This window comes from Nomascus leucogenys, chromosome 3 (genome assembly GCF_006542625.1).
Source record: "Nomascus leucogenys isolate Asia chromosome 3, Asia_NLE_v1, whole genome shotgun sequence".
NCBI classification, from domain to species: Eukaryota; Metazoa; Chordata; class Mammalia; order Primates; family Hylobatidae; genus Nomascus; species Nomascus leucogenys.
In genome coordinates this window covers 85,966,882-85,987,974 of record NC_044383.1, presented here as the reverse complement: position 1 = coordinate 85,987,974, position 21,093 = coordinate 85,966,882, and the positions used below count along the sequence as shown (strand labels likewise).

Genomic DNA, 21,093 nt, shown 5'->3' with positions numbered 1-21,093 from the left:
AACAACATTGAGAATCGCTGACATTGTCTCACTCACTTCTCTCTACCCATGGCAGTTATTTTGACACTTCCCTTTCCCTCCTCTTTTTTTTTTTTCTTGAGACGGAGTCTCGCTGTGTCGCCCAGGCTGGAGTGCAGTGGTGCAGTCTCTGCTCACTGCAAACTCCGCCTCCCAGGTTCACACCGTTCTCCTGCCTCAGCCTCTCCGAGTAGCTGGGACTACAGGCGCCCGCCACCATGCCCGGCTAATTTTTTGTATTTTTAGTAGAGACGAGGTTTTACCGTGGTCTCGATCTCCTGACCTCGTGATCCGCCCGCCTTGGCCTCCCAAAGTGCTGGGATTACAAGCGTAAGCCACCGCGCCCGGCCCCTCCTCTTTAATTTGTTTCTGTTTCTACCTGCAAATATATATAAAGAATGCCCATTTCTCTCCAGATCCTCTGCTACTATACTAATCTGTTTCTGTTCCTAATGCCCTCCAATCCCTCCAATCTAGTTTATCACATTAGTGAGAGTGATGTTTTTAAAGTGTAAGTTAGGGCTGGGTGTGGTGGCTGACACCTATAATCCCAACACTTTGGGAGGCCGAGGCGGGTGGATCACTTGAGGTCAGGCATTCAAGACCAGTCTGACCAACATGGTGAAACCCCGTCTGTAATAAAAATACAAAAATTAGCTGGGCATAGTGGTGCATGCCTGTAATCCCAGCTACTGGGTAGCTGAGGCAGGAGAGTCACTTGAACCCTGGAGGCAGAGGCTGCAGTGAGCTGAGATTGCACCGCTGCACTCCAGCCTGGGAAACAGAGCGAGACTCTGTCTCAAAAATAAATAATAAATAAAGTGTAAGTTGGACCATATCATGGCCCTGCTTAAAAACCCTCTGGTGGCATTTCATTATACCTAAGATAAACTGCCAAAACTTTCATTTCAACTGTAAGTCTCTGTATGAATTGTCCTCTGCTTATTTCTCTAGACTTACCTGGTGGCTTCCCCTTTGTATTCCCTCCCATGTAATTTAAAGACAAAAGTAACTAAATACCAACTTTGTTGTCTGATGTGCAAAATTATTGAGGATATTTTCATAATATTTTCTTAAATTTTATATTTTTTCAGGTGTTATGAATGTGATGAAAAATTATCAACGCATTGTAATAAGAAGGTTTTGGCTCAGATAGTTGATTTTCTCCAGAAACATGCTTCTAAAACACAAACAAGTAAGTTAAGCAATTACTAAAGGAATCTGTGTTAAAATACAGTATTTCATATAAACAGTTCATAAATTCATAAAGAATACTTTAGATTTTACTGTGACAGCCCAGCCAATAATTTGAATAAAGATATTATGAGTATTGGCCGGGTGCAGTGGCTCATGCCTGTAATCCCAGCATTTTGGGAGGCCGAGCTGGGCAGATCATGAGGTCAAGAGTTTGAGACCAGCCTGGCCAACATGGTTAAACCCCATCTCTACTAAGAATACAAAAATTAGCCGGGTACGGTAGCACATGCCTGTAATCCCAGCTACTCGGGAGGCTGAGACAGGAGAATCGCTTGAACCTGGGAGGGGAGGCAGAGGTTGCAGCGAGCCAAGAACATGCCACTGCACTCCAGTCTGGGCAACAGAGCAAAACTCCGTCTCAAGAAAAAAAAAATATTGTGAGTATCATGCATTCTTAGGTGGCAACCTTGTTGTATGTTTATATAACCAATTTGAGAAACTGAAGTATGTCGTGTCTAGATCATGGGCTTTGAAGTCAGTCCTAGTAAGTTTGAATTTAGGCTTCCCCACTTATTGGCCATGGTCACTGTTATTGCTTAGTTTCCTTATTTATAAAATTAGGATGATAATTCTGTCTTATGGAGTTACTATGAGGCCTAGAGATAATATTTTCTAAAGATTTAGAAATAGTGCATGTAAAAATACTTGCATAGTACCAGTATTAGTCTTTTCTCGTATTTCTATAAAGAAATACCCGAGATTGGGTAATTTATAAAGAAAAGGGGTTTAATTGGCTCACAGTTCTGCATGTTGTGCAGAAAGCATGCTGCTGGCATCTGCTCAGCTTCTGGGGAGGCCTCAGGAAACTTTCAATCATGGTGGAAGGTGAAGGGGAAGCAGGCACGTCTTACATGGTGGAACAGGAGGAAAAGATAGACGAGGAGGTAGTACACACTTTTGAACAACTAGATCTTGTGAGAACACACTGACTATCATGAGAACAGCACCAAAGTGATGGAGCTAAACCATTCATGAGAAGCCCACTCCCATGATCCAGTCACTTCCCATCAGGCCCCTCCTCCAACATTGGCGATTACAACTCGACGTGAGATTTGGGTGTGGACACAGATCCAAACCATATCAGTACTTGACACATACATATGAAATGGTGTCTCTTATTTGTTACATAATTGCAGTGTAGTTCTGACACTAACTACTGGGAGTTAGGCCAGACTTCACAGGCTAAGGGCACAGTTGCCCACAGGACTGCCCACACTTCAGACACTAGCTGCAGGCTCGAGGGTTCCTAGACCACTGAATTTCTGACCAACTGTCTACAAATTTGGGTGTTCCTACCATTTCTTCAGGTTCAGTGATAATTTGCTAGAATGAGTCAGAGAACTCAGGAAAGTGCTGTACTAACAATTAATAGTTTTAATATAGCAAAAAAGGATACAAAACAGCCAAAGGAATAGATGCATAGGGCAAAGTCTGGGGAGGGTCCCAAATGAGAAGCTTCTGTGTCCACTCCAGAGGGAATGAGGACGCATTCTCCTCACCCTCCCCAGCCCATGCATTCATGTACACTAATACGCACAGAGTATTGGTAACCAAGGAAGCTCACTGGAGTTTTGGTGTGGAGAGTTTTATTGGGATTTCATTGTGTAGGCATGATTGATTGAATCATTGGCCATATTGATTTAACTCAGTCTCCAGGCCCCCAACATTCTAATCACATGGTTGGTCTTTCTGGCAGGGCCAGGCCCCATCCTGATTCATCTCTTCAGCATAAACTCTAGGTGCCCACAGTGAGTCAGTTTGTTGACATAAACTGTCAAATGTGGCCTGAGGGACCCATCATGAATAACAGACACTCTTGTCACTCTGGAAATTCCAAGGATTTAGAGGGTACTTCCCAGGAACCTGGGGAGAAAAGCCAGCCAGATCCTTTATTATATAACATTAATGTATTGTATATTATGTATTTTGTTATTGAATACTTTGTTACCTAACAAATAAATAATAAATAACGTATGTTAAGAGTGTATAGGATAATCCAGTCTATCGTTGTTGGACATTTGGGTTGGTTCCAACTCTTTGCTATTGTGAATAGTGCCGCAATAAACATACGTGTGCATGTGTCTTTATAGCAGCATGATTTATAGTCCTTTGGGTATATACCCAGTAATGGGATGGCTGGGTCAAATGGTATTTCTAGTTCGAGATCCCTGAGGAATCGCCACACTGACTTCCACAATGGTTGAACTAGTTTACAGTCCCGGAATACTATGCAGCCATAAAAAATGATGAGTTCGTGTCCTTTGTAGGGACATGGATGAAACTGGAAAACATCATTCTCAGTAAACTATCGCAAGGACAAAAAACCAAACACCGCATGTTCTCTCTCATAGGTGGGAATTGAACAATGAGAACTCATGGACACAGGAAGGGGAACATCACACTCCGGGGACTGTTGTGGGGTGGGGGGAGGGGGGAGGGACAGCATTAGGAGATACACCTAATGCTAAATGACGAGTTAATGGGTGCAGGAAATCAACATGGCACATGGATACATATGTAACAAACCTGCACATTGTGCACATGTACCCTAAAAGCCTAAAGTATAAAAAAAATAAAAAATAAATAAATAAATAAATAAATAAAAGAAAAAAAAAAAAAAAAAAGAGTGTATAGGATAATAGTTTCTTCCTCCAAAAATAGTAAGTGCTTCCCACATGCCAGGTATTAAATTTTATTTGGTCTGTAGTATTAGAGTAAAACAAAAATAGTTTTATCTTGCCCTCTAGGCATTAGATATAGTGGGAGCAACAAGCAAAAAATGCAAATATATAATGACTTCTGGTAAGTGCTACAAAAGAAAGGAACAGATTGCAGTGCTGGGTAATAATATAGTAGTCACAGTGATCAAGAAAGGCTAATATTGCAGAAATGTGGTTTGTTAGGAGAGAGTGCAAAGAGATGAAGTTACAAGGTAGATGAGCTGGTCATGACGGATACTGTAATGAACTCCATGGTAAGGAATTTTTATTTTTTTTGGAAGTGTAATGGAAATTACTAAAGTGTTTTAAGCAGGGGGATATCACGGTAATTTCATATTTTTTTTTAAATAGAGATAAGTGATTGCTATGTGTCACACAGATTGTAGGGAGTTAAGCATGGGGGTGGGGAGATCATGAAGAGGGTTAAGGAGGTGATTGTGGGGGGGCAGGTGAGAGGCTGATAGATACTCATGGGGAGTGAGTGGATTACATGTAATGAGGGAGAGTGGGAGGAATTAAGTATTAATACAAACCTCAGGATTTTTACTGAACAGTTAGGTGAATGGACGTGATAATTTTGAGTTGCCTTTGAAGCAGAATTGAATTGCTTAGTAGGTGGCATCAGAAACTGAAAAGCTATATAAAAATACAGTTGCCAACTGTGTTTTCTATAGCCCAGCGTACAGCTGTTTTTGTTAGCCATCGCCCTAATGAGACAGTAATGGTGAAGGAACTGGAGGAGGAACCAGAGAAGGTAAACTCAGGCTCCTGAACAGCAGTAGAAATGATTAATTTGATCATTTATCATTTACTTATTCAACAAACATTTATCGAGTTCTATTCTGCACCAGGCATACTAGTTGTAGCTCCAATTCTGCTCAAATAAAGAACCAGGAAAATATGGTGGTGAAAGACATGTAACACTACTGGAACTGAAGTTGGTCATAATACTGTCTGCTGAAAAATGAGCATTAAGTTTCGTTGGCCATAATAAGAAGATAGGCAGGGAGATGATGGCATGGGTGATGAAAATACAAGTTTAGAAATTATTTTCTCTGGATTTTTTTTTTTTTACCTTAGAGGTTCCCTAAGGTTAAGTACAAAGCCAGTCTGATTTTCATTCAATTTTACTGATTTCTTGAATAATTATTGCAAGAAAGATGCTAGGAAGGGAGCATAGAATTACGGTATGATGGAAAGTACATGGCTTTGAAGTTGGGCACGGTGGCTCAGGCCTTAAACCCAGCACTTCGGGAGCCCAAGTCGGGCAGATCACTTGAGGCCAGGAATGGAGACCAGCCTGGCCAACATGGTGAAACCCCAACTCTATTAAAAATACAAAAATTAGCTGAGCATAGTGGCACATTCCTGTAATCCCAGCTACTCAGGAGGCTGAGGCATGAGAATTGTTTGAACCCGGGAGGCGGAGGCTGCAGTAAGCCGAGATGACACCACTGCATGCCAGCCTGGGCGACAGAGTGAGACTATCTCAAAAAAAAAAAAGAAAAAAAGACAGTAGATGGCTTTGAGTCAGGGGGTCTGGTGTTCAAATTTGACTCTGTCACTAGGTGTGTGACCCCAGGCAGTAATCTGTTTATGCAAGCCTCATTTTTCCTTAGTATTTTATATTTCCAAGGTGCTTCAGGGAATAGAGATTGATAGTCACTAAATCTTTAAGAGGCTAAAGATCTGAAACAAGGTGTAAGATTAAAAAGTAATGATATGCAAGTAGAGTAAGATTTCTGTTTTAGGTAACAACCAAAGTCCTTCAAATATCCAAAGAGGGATATAATGTTCAGTTGTAGGAACTAAAAAGGAATCATGGATGAGCTGGCTTTCAAGCTGACCCTTAAAGGATGAACTTTGGGCAGGTGAAGATGAGAGAAGAAATCATTTCAGGTGGTGGGAAGCACAAATACAAGCCTTAATTGTGTTTATAGAACCGTGAATAGCACCTGGGGCACAGGCTTTTGAGGTAGTTTGAGAGAGAGTGGAGCTTTCAAAGTTTGAGAGATACGTAGTTCTTAGTTTAAGGCTTTCCGCAGTTCTAGGGCAAGATGTCATTATCCTTGTGGGTCAAGCTACAGGATCTCTCAGGCAAGTTTGATTTAAAATAATATTCCTTGGCATTCTAGAATAAGTTTTTGGATATAATAGTTTGCCGTACTGTGCCTTGTATGTGGCTTCCGTATATTTTTATAAAATATTTGGAAAATCAAATAAAGTTTTTATTGAGGTTTGTAAGAATGCTGGATATGATTTTGCAGTAATCTTAATAGTAATCGTGAAACATTGTGAAAACACCTATATATGATAAAAGGAATATGAAACTGTATTATTGTGTTTGGGTGAGAGGATAAGTATGATTTTAAAAGGTTATTTTTATATTTTTGTACTAAGTAAAAATAGTTATTGAGAAGAAAGCCTGTGCCTGTATGTTAAACACATTTTGAAGTTATGCATGACCAGAAATTTTCTTTCTCTTTAAAGTATATCATTAATTCTTTTGTTTTTTTATTCCTTTACTTTTAGGCATCATTATCCTAAAATCAGATAGTATATGGGTGGCTCACTCCTGTAATCAGAGCACTTTGGGAGGCTGAGGCAGGTAGATCACTTGAGTCCAGGAGTTTGAGACCATCCTGGGCAACATAGCGAGACTTGGCTCTAAAAATAAAAATGAAATAAATACTATACCATGTTAACACAAATAACATTTGTAGGAAAGATAACTGTTTCAAAACAAAAATTTAATGAGTGGCACTGTCTTGCATTTTTATAAGACTCTTAAGTGTCTGGCTTAGTAGAAAACATCTGGATTCTCATATCTGCTTCTGCATTTAATCTTTTGTGCATTTAATCTCCACATGCCATATGGCCTCTGGAGAATAGCACTGTATAATTGAGAGTGAATGAAAGTAAAAAAAGCAAATAAAATCTTAGGCTTATTATGAAAATACTTTTGACCTTAAGTACCCTTGAAAGAAGGAAGTTGCCTTCCGACCCACTTTGAGAAGTGCTGAACTGTAGCACATTTGTCTTTGTATTTTCTGTCTTCAGCCTTACTTACACATTAAGGCTCAGCTCAAATCCTGCTTCTAGGATGCTTTCCCAATCCTGATCTCTTTTTTGGCACTCAGTGTCTGTGCAGCACACTTTAGAATCTAATAACACTTTTTTGATGTTTCATATTTATGTTTGTACATGTCTTATTTTCTCCCAAGACTGTAGGTTCCTTAAGACTGGACTCTGGATTATATTCTTTTTGATTTTTATGTGGGTAGACAGTAAATACTTGCTGAATAAACCAAATAGAATGTGACCAGTTTTTATTGAGGAAGTAGATAAGCTTTGCACTTTCACCCCCCAAAATCCTAAATATTAATATCAAAATTATTCAGTCTTTTAATATCTTTGAGTTTCTGCTTTGTACCAGATGCTGCATTAGGTGTTGGAGATGCAGTAGTAAATGAGACAGATCTACTTCTAGTTCCTGTCATTACTGATCTTTTGGTCTATTGAGGGATATAGACAAATTGCACTTAGTTATACTTGCCTGTTTAAATAGTGCTGTGATGGAGCAAGTACCAGGGACCATGAGAACAATTTGGAATAGTATCTAACATCGACTGGAGGAGCCAGGCCAATTCTATTTAGAAGAATAATCCAACTTAGTTGGAAGCAGAAGAATATCTAGAAATTATCTGGGCAAAAAGGTAACAGATTGTATGTTCCAGGCAAAGAAAATAGCTCATTGACGAGAGCTCGATAGGTTCAGGGAAGTCTAGACAGCTGAAAAGTTGAGTTTTGTGGTGTAGAAGATGATGAGAGGTGAGACTTGAGGTAAGTAAGAACAGATATTTAAGGGCCTTGTACAGATAGAATTTGTTCTGAGGGCAGTGAGGAACTACTGTTAAGTTTTAAGCAGAGAAGTGGCTGATCAGTGATTTTGTGTCTTAGATCTCAGTTTGACTTGTATGGAGACAGATAGGAATGCCAATATATGTATGACTGCCCATTTATTATGTTAATATCAATTTATCATATGACTAAGTAAAGATTTCTAAGGCATAATGGTTAACTGGAAGTTAGTCGATTTTGAGAATAAACTGGCAAGCTAATTATTATTTGGTTCCAAGCTAGGGGAATTGTGGGGCACCAAGTTGTCTCTTTTTACTTGCTCTTTAAATATTAAACTTCTTTTCAGCTGTAGAAATGGGCAGATTACATTAATACTACATGACTGGTTTAGGTAATTGCATTAAGCAGTTGAGATGAACCCCAGCTCAGGTTCCCAGAAGAATGCTTACAGCTGTGTAGATTTCACATCTGATGTTAGGATTTGCTTATAGAAACAAAACTCCCTCTACCTCCCCCTTCCCCATACATGGAATAAAAAGGTCATATATAATGCAAGACTGAAAATGGGCAAATAAGCATTTTTGTGAGTCCCACCCAGAAATAGGTATTATTAAAAAGTGGACCAGAGAACTTTGGAGACAGTAAAAAAAAAAAAAAAAAAATCAGTGGTTGAAAGGGGTTGAGGAGAAGAAGGGGTGAATAGGCAAAGCATAGAGAATTTTTTAGGGCAATAAAACTACTCTGTATGATACTATAATGCTGGATCCATGTCATTCTGCATCTGTCCAAATCCATAGAATGTACACTACCAAGAGTGAACCCTGATGTAAACTATGAACTTTAGGTGATAATGATGTGTCAGTGCAGGTTCATCAGTTACAATAAATGAACCATTCTGGTGGGGGATGTTGATAATGGAGGCTATGCATGTGTTGGGGTAGGGGGGATATGGAAAATCCCCAGTAACGTATGCTCAGTTTTGCTGTGAACCTAAAACCTGCTTGAAAAAAAGAATTTTTTTTTTTTTTTAAAAGAGGGCCAGTGTCCTCTGAAAGGCTCATGAGATTTCTCACTTTAATAGTCTTTTAAATGTCATGAAGTGTTCTGCAAATATTTAGAGAATATAGGAATTACTGGTGAAATAATGTAGTTGAATGTTGGTTTATTTTTTTGTGAAATAGATGACTGACAATCCCATGCTCTTTTCTAAACCAATACATTTGGCTCATAATTTTAATATTGATGGGATGCTGTTTTTAACAAGGTTAAAGAGAAGACAAAATACTATATCCTGCTGAATTTATTAAGCTCATGCTCCTGGTATACAATAGACATGAATTATGTGGGTTTTGTGAAGTATGAGTTTGCTGTATCTTTTTTTTTTTTTAAATAAGAAAGTAAGTGGTGGTATGTTTGGGATCTGAAACTCCATCTGAGTATAATATTATGACCTGTTTCAGTAACAATTTGATTATTATTTAATACTTAAAAAAAAAAGGTGATACACGCTGGGCATATGTATGGCTTATGCCTATAATCCCAGCACTTTGGGAGGCTAAGGTGGGAAGATTGCTTGAGACCACTTCTTCAGGACGAGCATGGACAACATAGCATGACCCTATCTCTATTTATTTTTGTCTGTTTTTTTAAGAGGTAAGACAGTTCTCTAAAGTGACAGTCATGTTTCTAAGAAATTTGCATTTTCAAAAATAAGCACTAAAAATCGTTGTTTCAGTGTATACAAGGGGCTAGGTTCAAAAAGATAATGACATTTTTAAAACAACCTATTTTTACCTATAGAGTTTTTAATTTGGGGTTCCTCATCGGAACTACAAAACACAGTAAAATTATTAGAGTGACTATTTTCTCAGTTTTCCCAAAGATGTCACATAACTAGTATCCTTCCAGATACATAGGGAGAAGTTAATTGCATGCAGTGGGTACCTAGGATGTTAGGGCGTGATTTTTTAAGGAATCATTTGAGAAGGACTGTACAAACTATGACTAAAAAAGCTATAAATCCAAACACAAAACACATGCAGCAATTGATTACATACAGCTTTTACTTAAGAGTAATGGCTTTGCTATTCATATCACCACTGGCATTTTGTTAGTGACTTAAACTACTATCACACTTACAAATTGCATCATCTTTATTATAACAGACAGTAGATAATAATGTTTAAGTGTGTGAATTCTGAAGCTGGACTGCCCGGGTTTGAATCTTCCCTCAACACTAACCAGCAGTATACCTCAGTTTCATCTTTGAAATGCTTCAGTTCTAAAATGGGGACAGTTATCAGAGGTGACAATTTAAGGGAGATACACTCTCCAACTCTAAATGCAAAATAAGTTCACTTCCCCCTTGCCTATGGGAAGAAAGGGAAGAACCAGTGTTCCCCACTTTTGGTTTAACCAAGGCAATTCACAAATACACCTTTGGGAAAAGAAAGACACCAATTTAATATTACTTCACAACAAACCCACTATTGGTTGTTTTCAATTTTCTCCTGTGATAAACAAAGCTGTATCTTTGTATACTTGCTCTTTTATTTTGTAGGTGAAATTTTTTTGCAATTTCTTGGCCAAAGTATAAATTTTGATTACTGTTGTAAAACTGCCCTCAAGAAAGCTTGTACAAAGGGTATAGTTGACAATAGTGCCTACAATTCCATATTTAACTTTGTTTATAGTTCAGTTTCGTTTTGCCATAATGAAGTTTTTAATGTCATTGTTGCCAGGTTATTAGTCTTTTCTGTTTTTAGCCTTTGGGGTCATGCTTTGAAAGTCTTTGCTCTCCAAGATTCTAAAGATATTCACCTAAAATTTGCTGATACTTTGAGTTTTTTTATGTTTATGATTTAATGTCCTTGAACCAGTTTTTTTGTTTTTTGAAACAGTCTCACTCTGTCACCTAGTCTGGAGTGCAGTGGCATGGTCTCAGCTCACTGCAACCTCCACCTCTCGGGTTCAAACTATTCTCCTGCCTCAGCCTCCTGAGTAGCTTGGACTACAGGCAAGCGCCACCATGTCCAGCTAATTTTTGTATTTTTAGTAGAGACGAGGTTTTACCATGTTGGCCAGGCTGGTCTCAAACTCCTGACTTTAAGTGATCCTGCCGCCTCGGCTCCCAAAGTGCTGGGATTACAGGCATGAGCCATAACACCTGGCCTTGAACTCAGTTTTTAAAAAGATAGTTATAGGATATGTAAGTGTTGAAGTCATTTTTATGCTAGAAAAATTTGAGGTAATATCTTGTTTTTTTTTTTAAAGTTCTTAGATAAGTTGTTTTGTTGTTTCTGTTGTTTTGTTTTTGCTTTGCTGGTATTTCAGCCAGTTTTGTCTTAGAAGACTTGAGGTACGTACAAAACCTATCAGTCCTACTCAATCAGCTACTTTTTGAGGACTCAGATTATAGGCTTAAAGGTAAACCACAGAGATGTACAAGAGCTTTAAAAACTTTAAAGTGCCAGAAGTGTGCTCTCAATGTTCTTTGCATTCTAGGTCTATATTATCTTTTTATGTAAAGGATGACAGTGTTAGTAATCTAGAAGTGATAAGTAGAGTAAATTAAATTGCTTTTATTTTTTATTAGTTTTGATTTATTTCCCAACGTGAGATAAATCCCTTTTAATAAAATAACCTAGCCTGGAAACTCTGTGATTACCTTTTTGACTATGCGGACCACTTTTTTGTAGGTGTGGGTAAAACTTTAGGAGAACAAAAGAAATGATAATAAAAATTTTGTATAGTTTGTCTTTATTATTGTAGCAACTTTGTCCTCTTACTTATACCATACTTAAAAACATCTTGAAGTTCATTCTTTATTGTATTTGGTTCTGTGTTTATAAAGGAAGAAGATAATTTTTAATATGATCTAAAATGTTTGCACTGCCAGATTGAGAAAAGCTTTGTTATCTCTGAAAACAAAATGATCAAAATAGTTCTTCAGTAGAAGCTATAAGTTGCTTTTTATTAAAACATACAGGCCAGGTGCAGTGACTTGTGCCTGTAATCCCAGCACTTTGGGAGGTCCAGGCAGGTGGATCACCTGTGGTCAGGAGTTCGAGACCAGCCTGGCCAACATGGTGAAACCCCATCTCTACTAAAAACACCAAAAATTAGCTGGACGTAGTGGTGGACGCCTGTAATCCCAGCTCCTCAGGAGGCTGAGACAGGAGAATCATTTGAACCCGGGAGGGGGAGGTTGCAGTGAGCCGAGATTGTGCCATTGCACTCCAGCCTGGGCGACAAGAGCAAAACTCCGTCTCAAAATAAATACATATATATATACATACATACATACATACATACATACCTGCATGAATGTCCAATAATTGAGACTGATTCAGACATCCCTGTTTTAAACTAGAATTATAAACTCTCAGTTGACAGCTTCTTATAAACATATGCACAACAAATATATTTAGTGTCTAAAGGTTTTCCTGAGATACTACAGTTATTATAAATTTAAGGCTTGGCCGGGTGTGGTGGCTCATGCTTGTAATCCCAGCACTTTGGGAGGCCAAGGAGGGTGGATCGCCTGAGGTCAGGAGTTCAAGACCAGCCTGGCCAACATGGTGAAACCCCATCTCTACTAAAAATATAAAATTAGCCTGGCGTGGTGGCGTGCGCCTGTAATCCCAGTTACTCGGGAGGCTGAGACAGAAGAATTGCTTGAACCCAGGAAGCGGAGATTGCAGTGCCAAGATTGTGCCACTGCACTCCAGCCTGGGCAACAGACTGAGACTCTGTCTTAAAGAAAAAAAAAAAATTAAGGCCTAAAGTCTCTGCTGTTTACTATGTATCAATTCTTTATACTCCAGTCATAAATAAGAAATTAGGTGTAAACAGTTATAGTGGTTCATATAGTGCCTGATACACAAAGGACATTGATAAATCAATTTAAATTGTTACATTTTGTAAATGTACTACTTAGTAAAATTTAAGACTTGCACTTTTATTTTAAGTAAAACACTTAAATAGCTCTTAGAAATGTTATTCTGGCCGAGTGCGGGGCCTCACTCCTATAATCCAGTGCTTTGGGAGGCCGAGGCAGGTAGATTACTTGAGGTCAGGAGTTCGAGACCAGCCTGGCCAACGTGATGAAACCCCATCTCTACTAAAAATACAAAAAATTAGGCATGGTGGCGCATGCCTGTAATCCCAACTACTCGGGAGACTGAGGCACGAGAATCACTTGAACCTGGGAGGCGGAGGTTGCAGTGGAGCCGAGATCACACCACTGCACTCCAGCCTGGGAGACAGAGCAAGACTGTATCTCAAAAAAAAAAAAAAAAAAAAATTATTCTATTTTCTAGTTAAATTATCTGTTTGGTAGCGTAGTTAATTTTTAGTATTTTCACACACAGACTTACATGTAAAAGTCAACAAACAGACCCTTGCCACTTGTGTGAAGTGGCTATTTAACCATGAAATAAACTCTTTTTATTGCCACTGCCCTGTGGGTATGTTCTTTCTGGCAGTGCTGTCCATATTTGGTGGCTGTGCATGGAGAGCCAGGTGGTGCTGAAAAGCATCGCACAGTGAAGCGTGGATATATCTTGGTTTGACATTTGTCATCCCTTACTGCTGAAGGGAGGGGGAAAATCTGTTTTTCCATATGTTTATGCTTTATTTTGCCTGCAGTTTTGTCCAGATGGTCTTATGAACATTGTTTACTTTGGGATGCCACCCCAGATGTTTTGAAAACTGTTGGATAAATGTGGCACACAGATACATAAATCATTTGCATATTGTGGTTTTTAAAATGTTATGTGTCTTTGCAAGATTAAAATATAATTTATTTCTAGGAGTATTTTCCCAAGTGAATAATGTGTCTGTGTATATATGTATTTTTTTAATGTTTTTTGAAACAGGCCCAATAGGTGTCATGTATATATATATTTCATAAGTATATAAAACATATATAGTTACTATCTATAAGTTATTTCTTCCAGCCATTCTGTTTTCATGTTAATAAGCTAAAAAATATTGTGGCAACATTTATTAAGAATGTTAAGTCTGCTTCATGTTTTGGAAGAAGCCAAAAAAAAAGATATTTTTGAGGAGTCATATTTGTTTAGGGTTGCATATACCCAAATCTGTAAGAATCTTGACCTACTGTCTTTTATAATTCTCATTGTACATAAATCACTGAAGAGAATTTAGGTGGTAAAATGACGATGAATTTATAATCGGAGGATTATCATTGTGACCTTGGGCATATCACTTAACCTGTTGGAGACTGAGTTTTGGAAATGTAAAATCAGAGTTAACAGCCTGAAAAAATTGAGTAATGCTTGGATTTAATTTCTCTCTCAAATCTCTCAAAAATCACTGTGAAACCACCTTTTGGCAACAGCAATAATGAGAGTTTGAACCCATCCTATTCTAGGTTCTATTTACGGTCTCAGATATAAACAAGCAGCAGACTGTTCTGTCTGTAAACCCAGCCAGCATCCATATCAGAGTTCCTCTTGTTTGTGTAGTGCTTCTAAGTACTGACTGGCTTTTTTCATTTGCTTTTATATTCATTTGAAAACTACCTGGCCTCTTCCCCCTTTTCCTTTTTTCCATGCCTGGTGTTTGTACTTCAGTGACCCACTTCATTGATTGTGCTGGCCTTTGCCCCCAAGCTCTAGTGTGGGGTTTATTATTTATTATAATATTTGGAGGACAGGAGAAGAGACCTATCTTGCTAGTTCTCTTCTGCTTTACCTCAGGATTCTGGAATTGGGAGTTGAAAACAGCTCCTTAATATCTGAACAGATTCCAATAACAACCAGTAACATTTAAAGAATAAAAAAAACCAGGAATAAGGGGGGAAACCAGTTAATAGGGTTTATAAAAACTATTGTAGGCTGGGCACGGTGGCTCACGCTTGTAATCCCAGCACTTTGGGAGGCCGAGGCGGGCGGATCACGAGGTCAGGAGATCGAGACCACGGTGAAACCCCGTCTCTACTAAAAATACAAAAAATTAGCCGGGCGTGGTGACGGGCGCCTGTAGTCCCAGCTACTCGGAGAGGCTGAGGCAGGAGAATGGCGTGAACCCGGGAGGCGGAGCTTGCAGTGAGCCGAGATTGTGCCACTGCACTCCAGCCTGGGCGACAGAGCGAGACTCCGTCTCAAAAAAAAAAAACTATTGTAGCACAGGATAAAAGTTGTTAGAACTTAAAGAAAACTTTTTTCCATGAAATAGGTTTGCTTCATGAAAGAAACATCTTCTGCTGGGCGCGGTGGCTCACACCTGTAATCCCAGCACTTCCTGCTCCTTAGAACAGGGCCACTCCCACTCGGGTTCATCTCCTTTAATGTTGTTTACAGAAGTGGGGCAGATGTCGTAATTTATTTCCTCTTAAGAACTTGTCAGAGACGTAAGAAGCTAACCTACTAGTTCTGCTGTTTAATCTTGCAGATTTTTATGCGTTTTGAATTTTTATTATGAACAGTCCCCCCAGTGCTGTACCCCTTCGGCAGGAAGAGCAATAGTAAGAGATGTTCCCCTATTTCCATCAATCAGCCAAATATTTAAAAGTTAACTAGTAATGCAAGGCAGCATGTCAGTATTAGGTGAAAAAAACATGTAATTGTAAAGAACTATAAAATCTGAGGGCTGGCCAGCTACGGTGGCTCACACCTGTAATTCCAGCACTTTGGGAGCCCAAGGTGGGTGGATCACTTGAGGTCAGGAGTTTGAGACCAGCCTGGCCAACATGGTGAAACCTCTTCTCTACTAAAAAAAAAAAAAGTATACAAAAATTAGCCGGGTGTGGTAGTGGGTGCTTCTGGGGAGGCTGACACACGAGAATCGCTTGAACCTGGGAGGCGGAGGTTGCAGTGAGCTGAGATTGCACCACTGCATTTCAGCCTGGGCTACAAAGTGAGACACTGTTTTTTAAAAAGAAAAAATCTGAGGGCTGAAAGGAATTTAAAAGAACATCTAGTTAAAACTAAAGCATTTCAGAACTTGGGAATTTCTTGCCAAACTTCAAATTATCATAATTTTGATTCAGAGAGTAATCTGCTAAATGCATGTAGTCAACTATGTCAGTAAATGTTAGGAATTGTTCTTTGTTTTCATATTAGTAAACATGAACTGATAATATAATTTTCTTTTTTTCTTTTGAGACAGAGTCTCACTCTGTCACTCAGACTGGAGTGCAGTGGCATGATCTCAGCTCACTGCAACCTCTGCCTCCCAGGTTCAAGCGATTCTCATGCCTCAACCTCCTGAGTAGTTGGGACTACAGGCATGCACGCACCACCACGCCCAGCTGATTTTTGTATTTTTAGCAGAGATGGGCTTTCACCATCTTGGCCAGGCTGGTCACCATGGCCAGCCTAATATAATTTTCAAATCTGCATTAATTATACAAATCTGTAAGCACAAAATATGCACTTATGTGTCATACACTTAGGTATTTTACTTTTTGTATTACAATGTGGTTCTATTTATTTTTTAAAAACTTTTAATATGAACGTTTTCAAATTCACAGAAATGTTGCAAGAATAATACAAAAATTGCCACTATAGGATGGTGATTTTCCTAATTCTGTCATTTCTTCTATTAGCTGGCATTCTCTTATAGAAGTCTCTTCCCTACTTTTTCTCATTTAAAAAATCTGTTACCAATTCAGATTCATTCTGTGAATAATAATCTATTATACTACCCTTACTTATTTTTATGATCAAATTATCTGAATTGAACGAGCCTGGTCAAAATCTCTGTGTATTTTGACTTATTCCCAATCACACGTTTTGAGCACTTCCTTACTCTCTGGCATGGCAAAATGTTATGGGTTCATTTTGCATCTTTGCTACCCCGGGTTAAGAATCAGCCTTTTCCCCTAGAAGTCCTTATTCCTTTTCATGGGGAATGGTATTTAGAAGTTAGACCTTTTCTACTTGTTCTCGACTGTTCTTTTACATTTAGTTTTTTAATTTATCTGCAATTTATTCTGTAATATAGTGTGAGGTGCAGATCTGTATACTAAAGTTTAAATTAATTGCTCTAGCAATAAAATATAAAACCAAAGATAGTTATGGTTATATTCTTCCCCATCAGGAACACTGATTCAGGGAGATAATCTTATTTAAATTTAATTTTAAATAATGTATATAAATTATGTTAAGTGACATATATATCTTTACATCTTGTGTCAGTTATTTTTTCTCTAACTTGTAGGTGCATTTTCTAGAATCATGAAACTTTGTGAAGAAAAATGGGAAACAGATGAAATACAGAAGGGAGGAAAATGCAGAAGTTTATCTGTAAGAGGAATTACAAATTTAGGAAATACTTGCTTTTTTAATGCAGTCATGCAGGTAAGAGTCATCAGAAAGCTTCGTAATATGTAAAAGATTCTCTTAATTTATATAGTCATTGGCTCACCTGTAGACTGTCAAATGACTACTAAATGTTCCTCTAGAAATTTCTCTGTTTTCCTTTTGTTTACGCTATCTTGGGCCATCACCATATGTATACATGTACCTTATTTTCACACAGGGCTTCAGAAAGGTCTTCTGTGTATTTTACCATGGCTCTGTCGGTAATAGTGACCTTTACTAAATGTAAAATGTACTCAACTAAATCTTAATATTTTTTGAAATAGACATTTTTGCTATGCTAGATGAAATTTGAGAGTATTCCATAAAATCAGCGGCATATTTTAACTGAATCTGAAGACTTTAATTTTGTTTTCTTTTAGAACTTGGCACAGACTTATATGCTTACTGATCTGATGAATGATGAGATCAAAGAAAGTAGTACAAAACTCAAGATTTTTCCTTCCTCAGACTCTCAGCTGGTGAGTAATAACTATTTGAATAATAGCTGTTTTCAGATGAGCCACTGATGTTACCAAAATCTCTTTTCCTAATTCGCAGATCAGTCTACTAAGATAGTAGTCAGGGGACTTAAAAATAATTTAAAAGCATTCTGTGAAAATAATCAGATTTAAAATTTCTAAAATCATAACTTTATGTTATGGTTCCACTATGCCATGGATCAAATAATAAAAAGATATTAAGGCAGCTTTAAAATAAACATACTGGAAGAAACAAAAGAGGTGTGACTTCTATTGAGCAAAATGCCTATGACCCCTATTTTGTAGTTTCTGATGACATTTGTTTAAATTTAGCATTTTTGTTCTTTAAAGGAAGATGAAATTTTAATGTGAGCATCTAAAGGTTTTTTTTGTTTGTTTGTTTTTTTTTTTTTTTTTTTTTTTTGAGACGGAGTCTCACTGTCGCCCAGGCTGGAGTGCAGTGGCGCGATCTCGGCTCACTGCAAGCTCCGCCTCCCGGGTTCACGCCATTCTCCTGCCTCAGCCTCCCGAGTAGCTGGGACTATAGGCGTCCGCCATGGCGCTCGGCTAATTTTTTTTTTTTTTTTTTTTTTTTTTTTGTATTTTTAGTAGAGACAGGGTTTCACCGTGTTAGCCAGGATGGTCTTGATCTTCTGACCTTGTGATCCACCCCCCTCGGCCTCCCAAAGCGCTGGGATTACAGGCATGAGCCACCGTGCCCGGCCGTATCTAAAGGTTTTTTGAAGCCTAGCCTGATGATAGATTTTTAAGTTAGTGAGAAAGATGAAAAAAAAAAAGCAGCCCCTGATATTCAGAAGCTGGCCTGGCACCCACAGTTAGGCCATGTTATTCAGATAATCCCACAGAGTAACAATCTGATACTAGATTTCTCTGAGACTATGATGAAATGAGACAAAGCAAGGCCACTTCATGATTTTGTCTAAAACAAGGTCACTTTGCCATTTAGAAAATCTCAAACACCCTCCTTCAGCCAAAATGAGAAATGAATGACTGCTACTTTATTAGTTAGAGATTTATCCTCATTTTAGTCTCCCCCACCTACTGCCACAATATGTAAGATTTATTGAGATGTCCCATAATAGAATTACCCTCGCTTTCTGAGGGCATTCACTCTAGAGTAAACCTGTGCTTCCTGAAACCCACCTTCAGATTATTCAACCAGAGCCTAAATCCTGGGTAGGTTCTTTACAGCGCCCTCTTACTAGGACACCCTGTGGTTCCCCATGCTGTGTGATCTCCCTCACTGCCACAAGTAATAAACCCACCTAGTTTAACGATAGGTGTGTTTCTGATGGACTTTGGCTGGGGGATATTGATACTAGTAAGGATAATTTTAGTGAGAAATTGATCAGCCTGTGTGTGTGTGTAAGACAGAGTATATATATAGCTCATGATCTGACTTTTGAAAACAATTAAAAAAAGAGTTCTAAAAATGCTTAGCCCTCTAAAAATGCTTAGTAATCTTAGATTGTTTTTCCCAGTAGGCAGTTTTGAAAGACAGTACTATTATATATATATATATATATAGCTTTAAAAGACAGTATTATTATATATACTGTTATATATAAGTATATATATATACTTATATAAGACTGTTATATGTAATAACCTCCTTTTTTATATATATAAATATTTACTATACATGTGTTTACCATATATATATGTATATATAGTCGAAAGGCAGCCTGTAAACATTTCTTGTTCAGCCCTTTAAAAATTTAATGATAGATTCCAATGCCCTATTCTAAATGAAGTGTAGTGAGATCCTTAAAACTACTAAAGGGAAGTTATTGCCTAGTCATTTAAAAAGACCTGTTAAATATGATTTCCTGTTAAATGCGATTGGATGTTGAGTTTAAATATTTGACATGCAGAGCTGTGTCTCAGGATTACTATGTGGCAATTAGATACTGTAGTTAATAACTTTAGGTTTGTATCATTCTAACAGGGTAATTTTCAATCTTATGTCTTAGGTTTTTAGGGCATAAAGTTGACCTGAGCTGTGGCACTATTCTTTGAGTTGGTTACTGCCCTTTGAATTGCCAGTTTATCTTTGTCTTTTGTCTATATACCTTTTTTTTTTTATTTTTATTTTTTTACCTTATTGTGCTGGCTCAGACCTCCAGTAACGTGTTGAATAGAGATGATGGGAGCAGTCAGCCTTGCCTTAATCCCAAAATTAGGGGAATAAACATTCAGCCTTCTCCCATTATTACATATGAAGGTACGATTTTCAGAGGTGTTCTTTATAAGGTTGAGGAGATTCCCTTCTATTGCTAGTTTTCTGAAAGTTTTATCGGAATGGATGTTGAATTTTGTCAAATGCTTTTCCCACATCTATTGAGATGATCATATGGTTTTTCTTCTTTATTCTGTTAATGTGGTGAATTACATTGATTCCTTTTTCAAACGTTAAACCTATCCTGTATTCCTGTTACAAACCCCAGTTAGCTATGATATTCTTATATGCTGCTAGATTCAATTTAATATTTATGTGCATATCAACAATGTGTGTGGAAAACTTTTTATTTAATGAAAATATTCTTAAAAATGTATATCATGAGTGTATAGCTTGATGAATTTTCTCAGCTAACACACTTGTGTAACTAACACCTTGCTCAAGTAACATTACCAGCATCTGGAAGGCCCCTTCAACTTCCCCCCTGCCCATTCACTACTTCCCTAACCCACATGAGTAACCACTAACCTGGTTTCTAACAGGATAGATTAGTTTTGCCTGTTTTAATACTGCATATAAATGGAATCTTACTATATACATTATTTTGCATTTGGCTTCTTTCTGTCACCATTATGTGTGAAATTCATCCTTCTTGCGTTTTCAGCAAACATTTGTTTTCACAGTTTAAGTGTATTTTTTATTTTTATTTAATTTATTTTTTGAGATGGAGTTTTGCTCTGTCACCCAGACTGGAGCGCAGTGGCACAATCTCGGCTCACTGCAACCTCCACCTCGTAGGTTCAAGCAGTTCACCTACCTCAGCTTCCTGAATAGCTGGGACCATAGGTGCGTGCCACCACACTTAGCTATTTTTTTGTATTTTTAGTGGAGACAGGGTTTTGCCATGTTAGCCAGGCTGGTCTCAAACTCCTGACCTCAAGTGATCCGCCTGCCTTGGCCTCCCAAAATGCTGGGATTACAGGCGTGAGCCACTGCGCCAGGTCTAAATGTACTTTTTAAAACTAAGGTTATTTCATCATCTCATTCTGAAGGTTTTTTATTCTGTCTAAAAAAGACTTTCATTGGGAAAAGGGAAGTGCAACTTGGTACTTGAAGTTTAAAATTACCTTAGATTTTACTTTTGACCCTTGAGGTAACTTTCAGTTAACATGGCAGAAAACACTTTAAAAAAAAATAGTCTTTATTTTTTAGAGCAGTTTTAGGTT

General features: G+C 38.0%; 1 protein-coding gene across 8 annotated transcripts in view; it reads left to right on the top strand.

The window, feature by feature from the left end:
- USP45 (ubiquitin specific peptidase 45) overlaps positions 1 to 21,093 on the top strand; it is an 85,256-nt gene that overhangs the window by 11,693 nt on the left and 52,470 nt on the right. For 7 of the 8 annotated variants that reach the window (XR_004029331.1, XR_004029330.1, XM_030809490.1 and 4 more), the window contains exons 5-7: positions 1,113 to 1,213; positions 17,046 to 17,185; positions 17,569 to 17,667. Coding sequence is in view for 6 of the 8 variants with exons in the window: in XM_030809490.1 (XP_030665350.1) it covers positions 1,113 to 1,213; positions 17,046 to 17,185; positions 17,569 to 17,667 (340 nt within the window). In the remaining 2 variants the exon portion in view is untranslated. Of the gene's footprint in view, positions 1 to 1,112; positions 1,214 to 17,045; positions 17,186 to 17,568; positions 17,668 to 21,093 lie in introns of those variants that run through there. The other variant, XM_030809495.1, reaches the window with a different exon arrangement.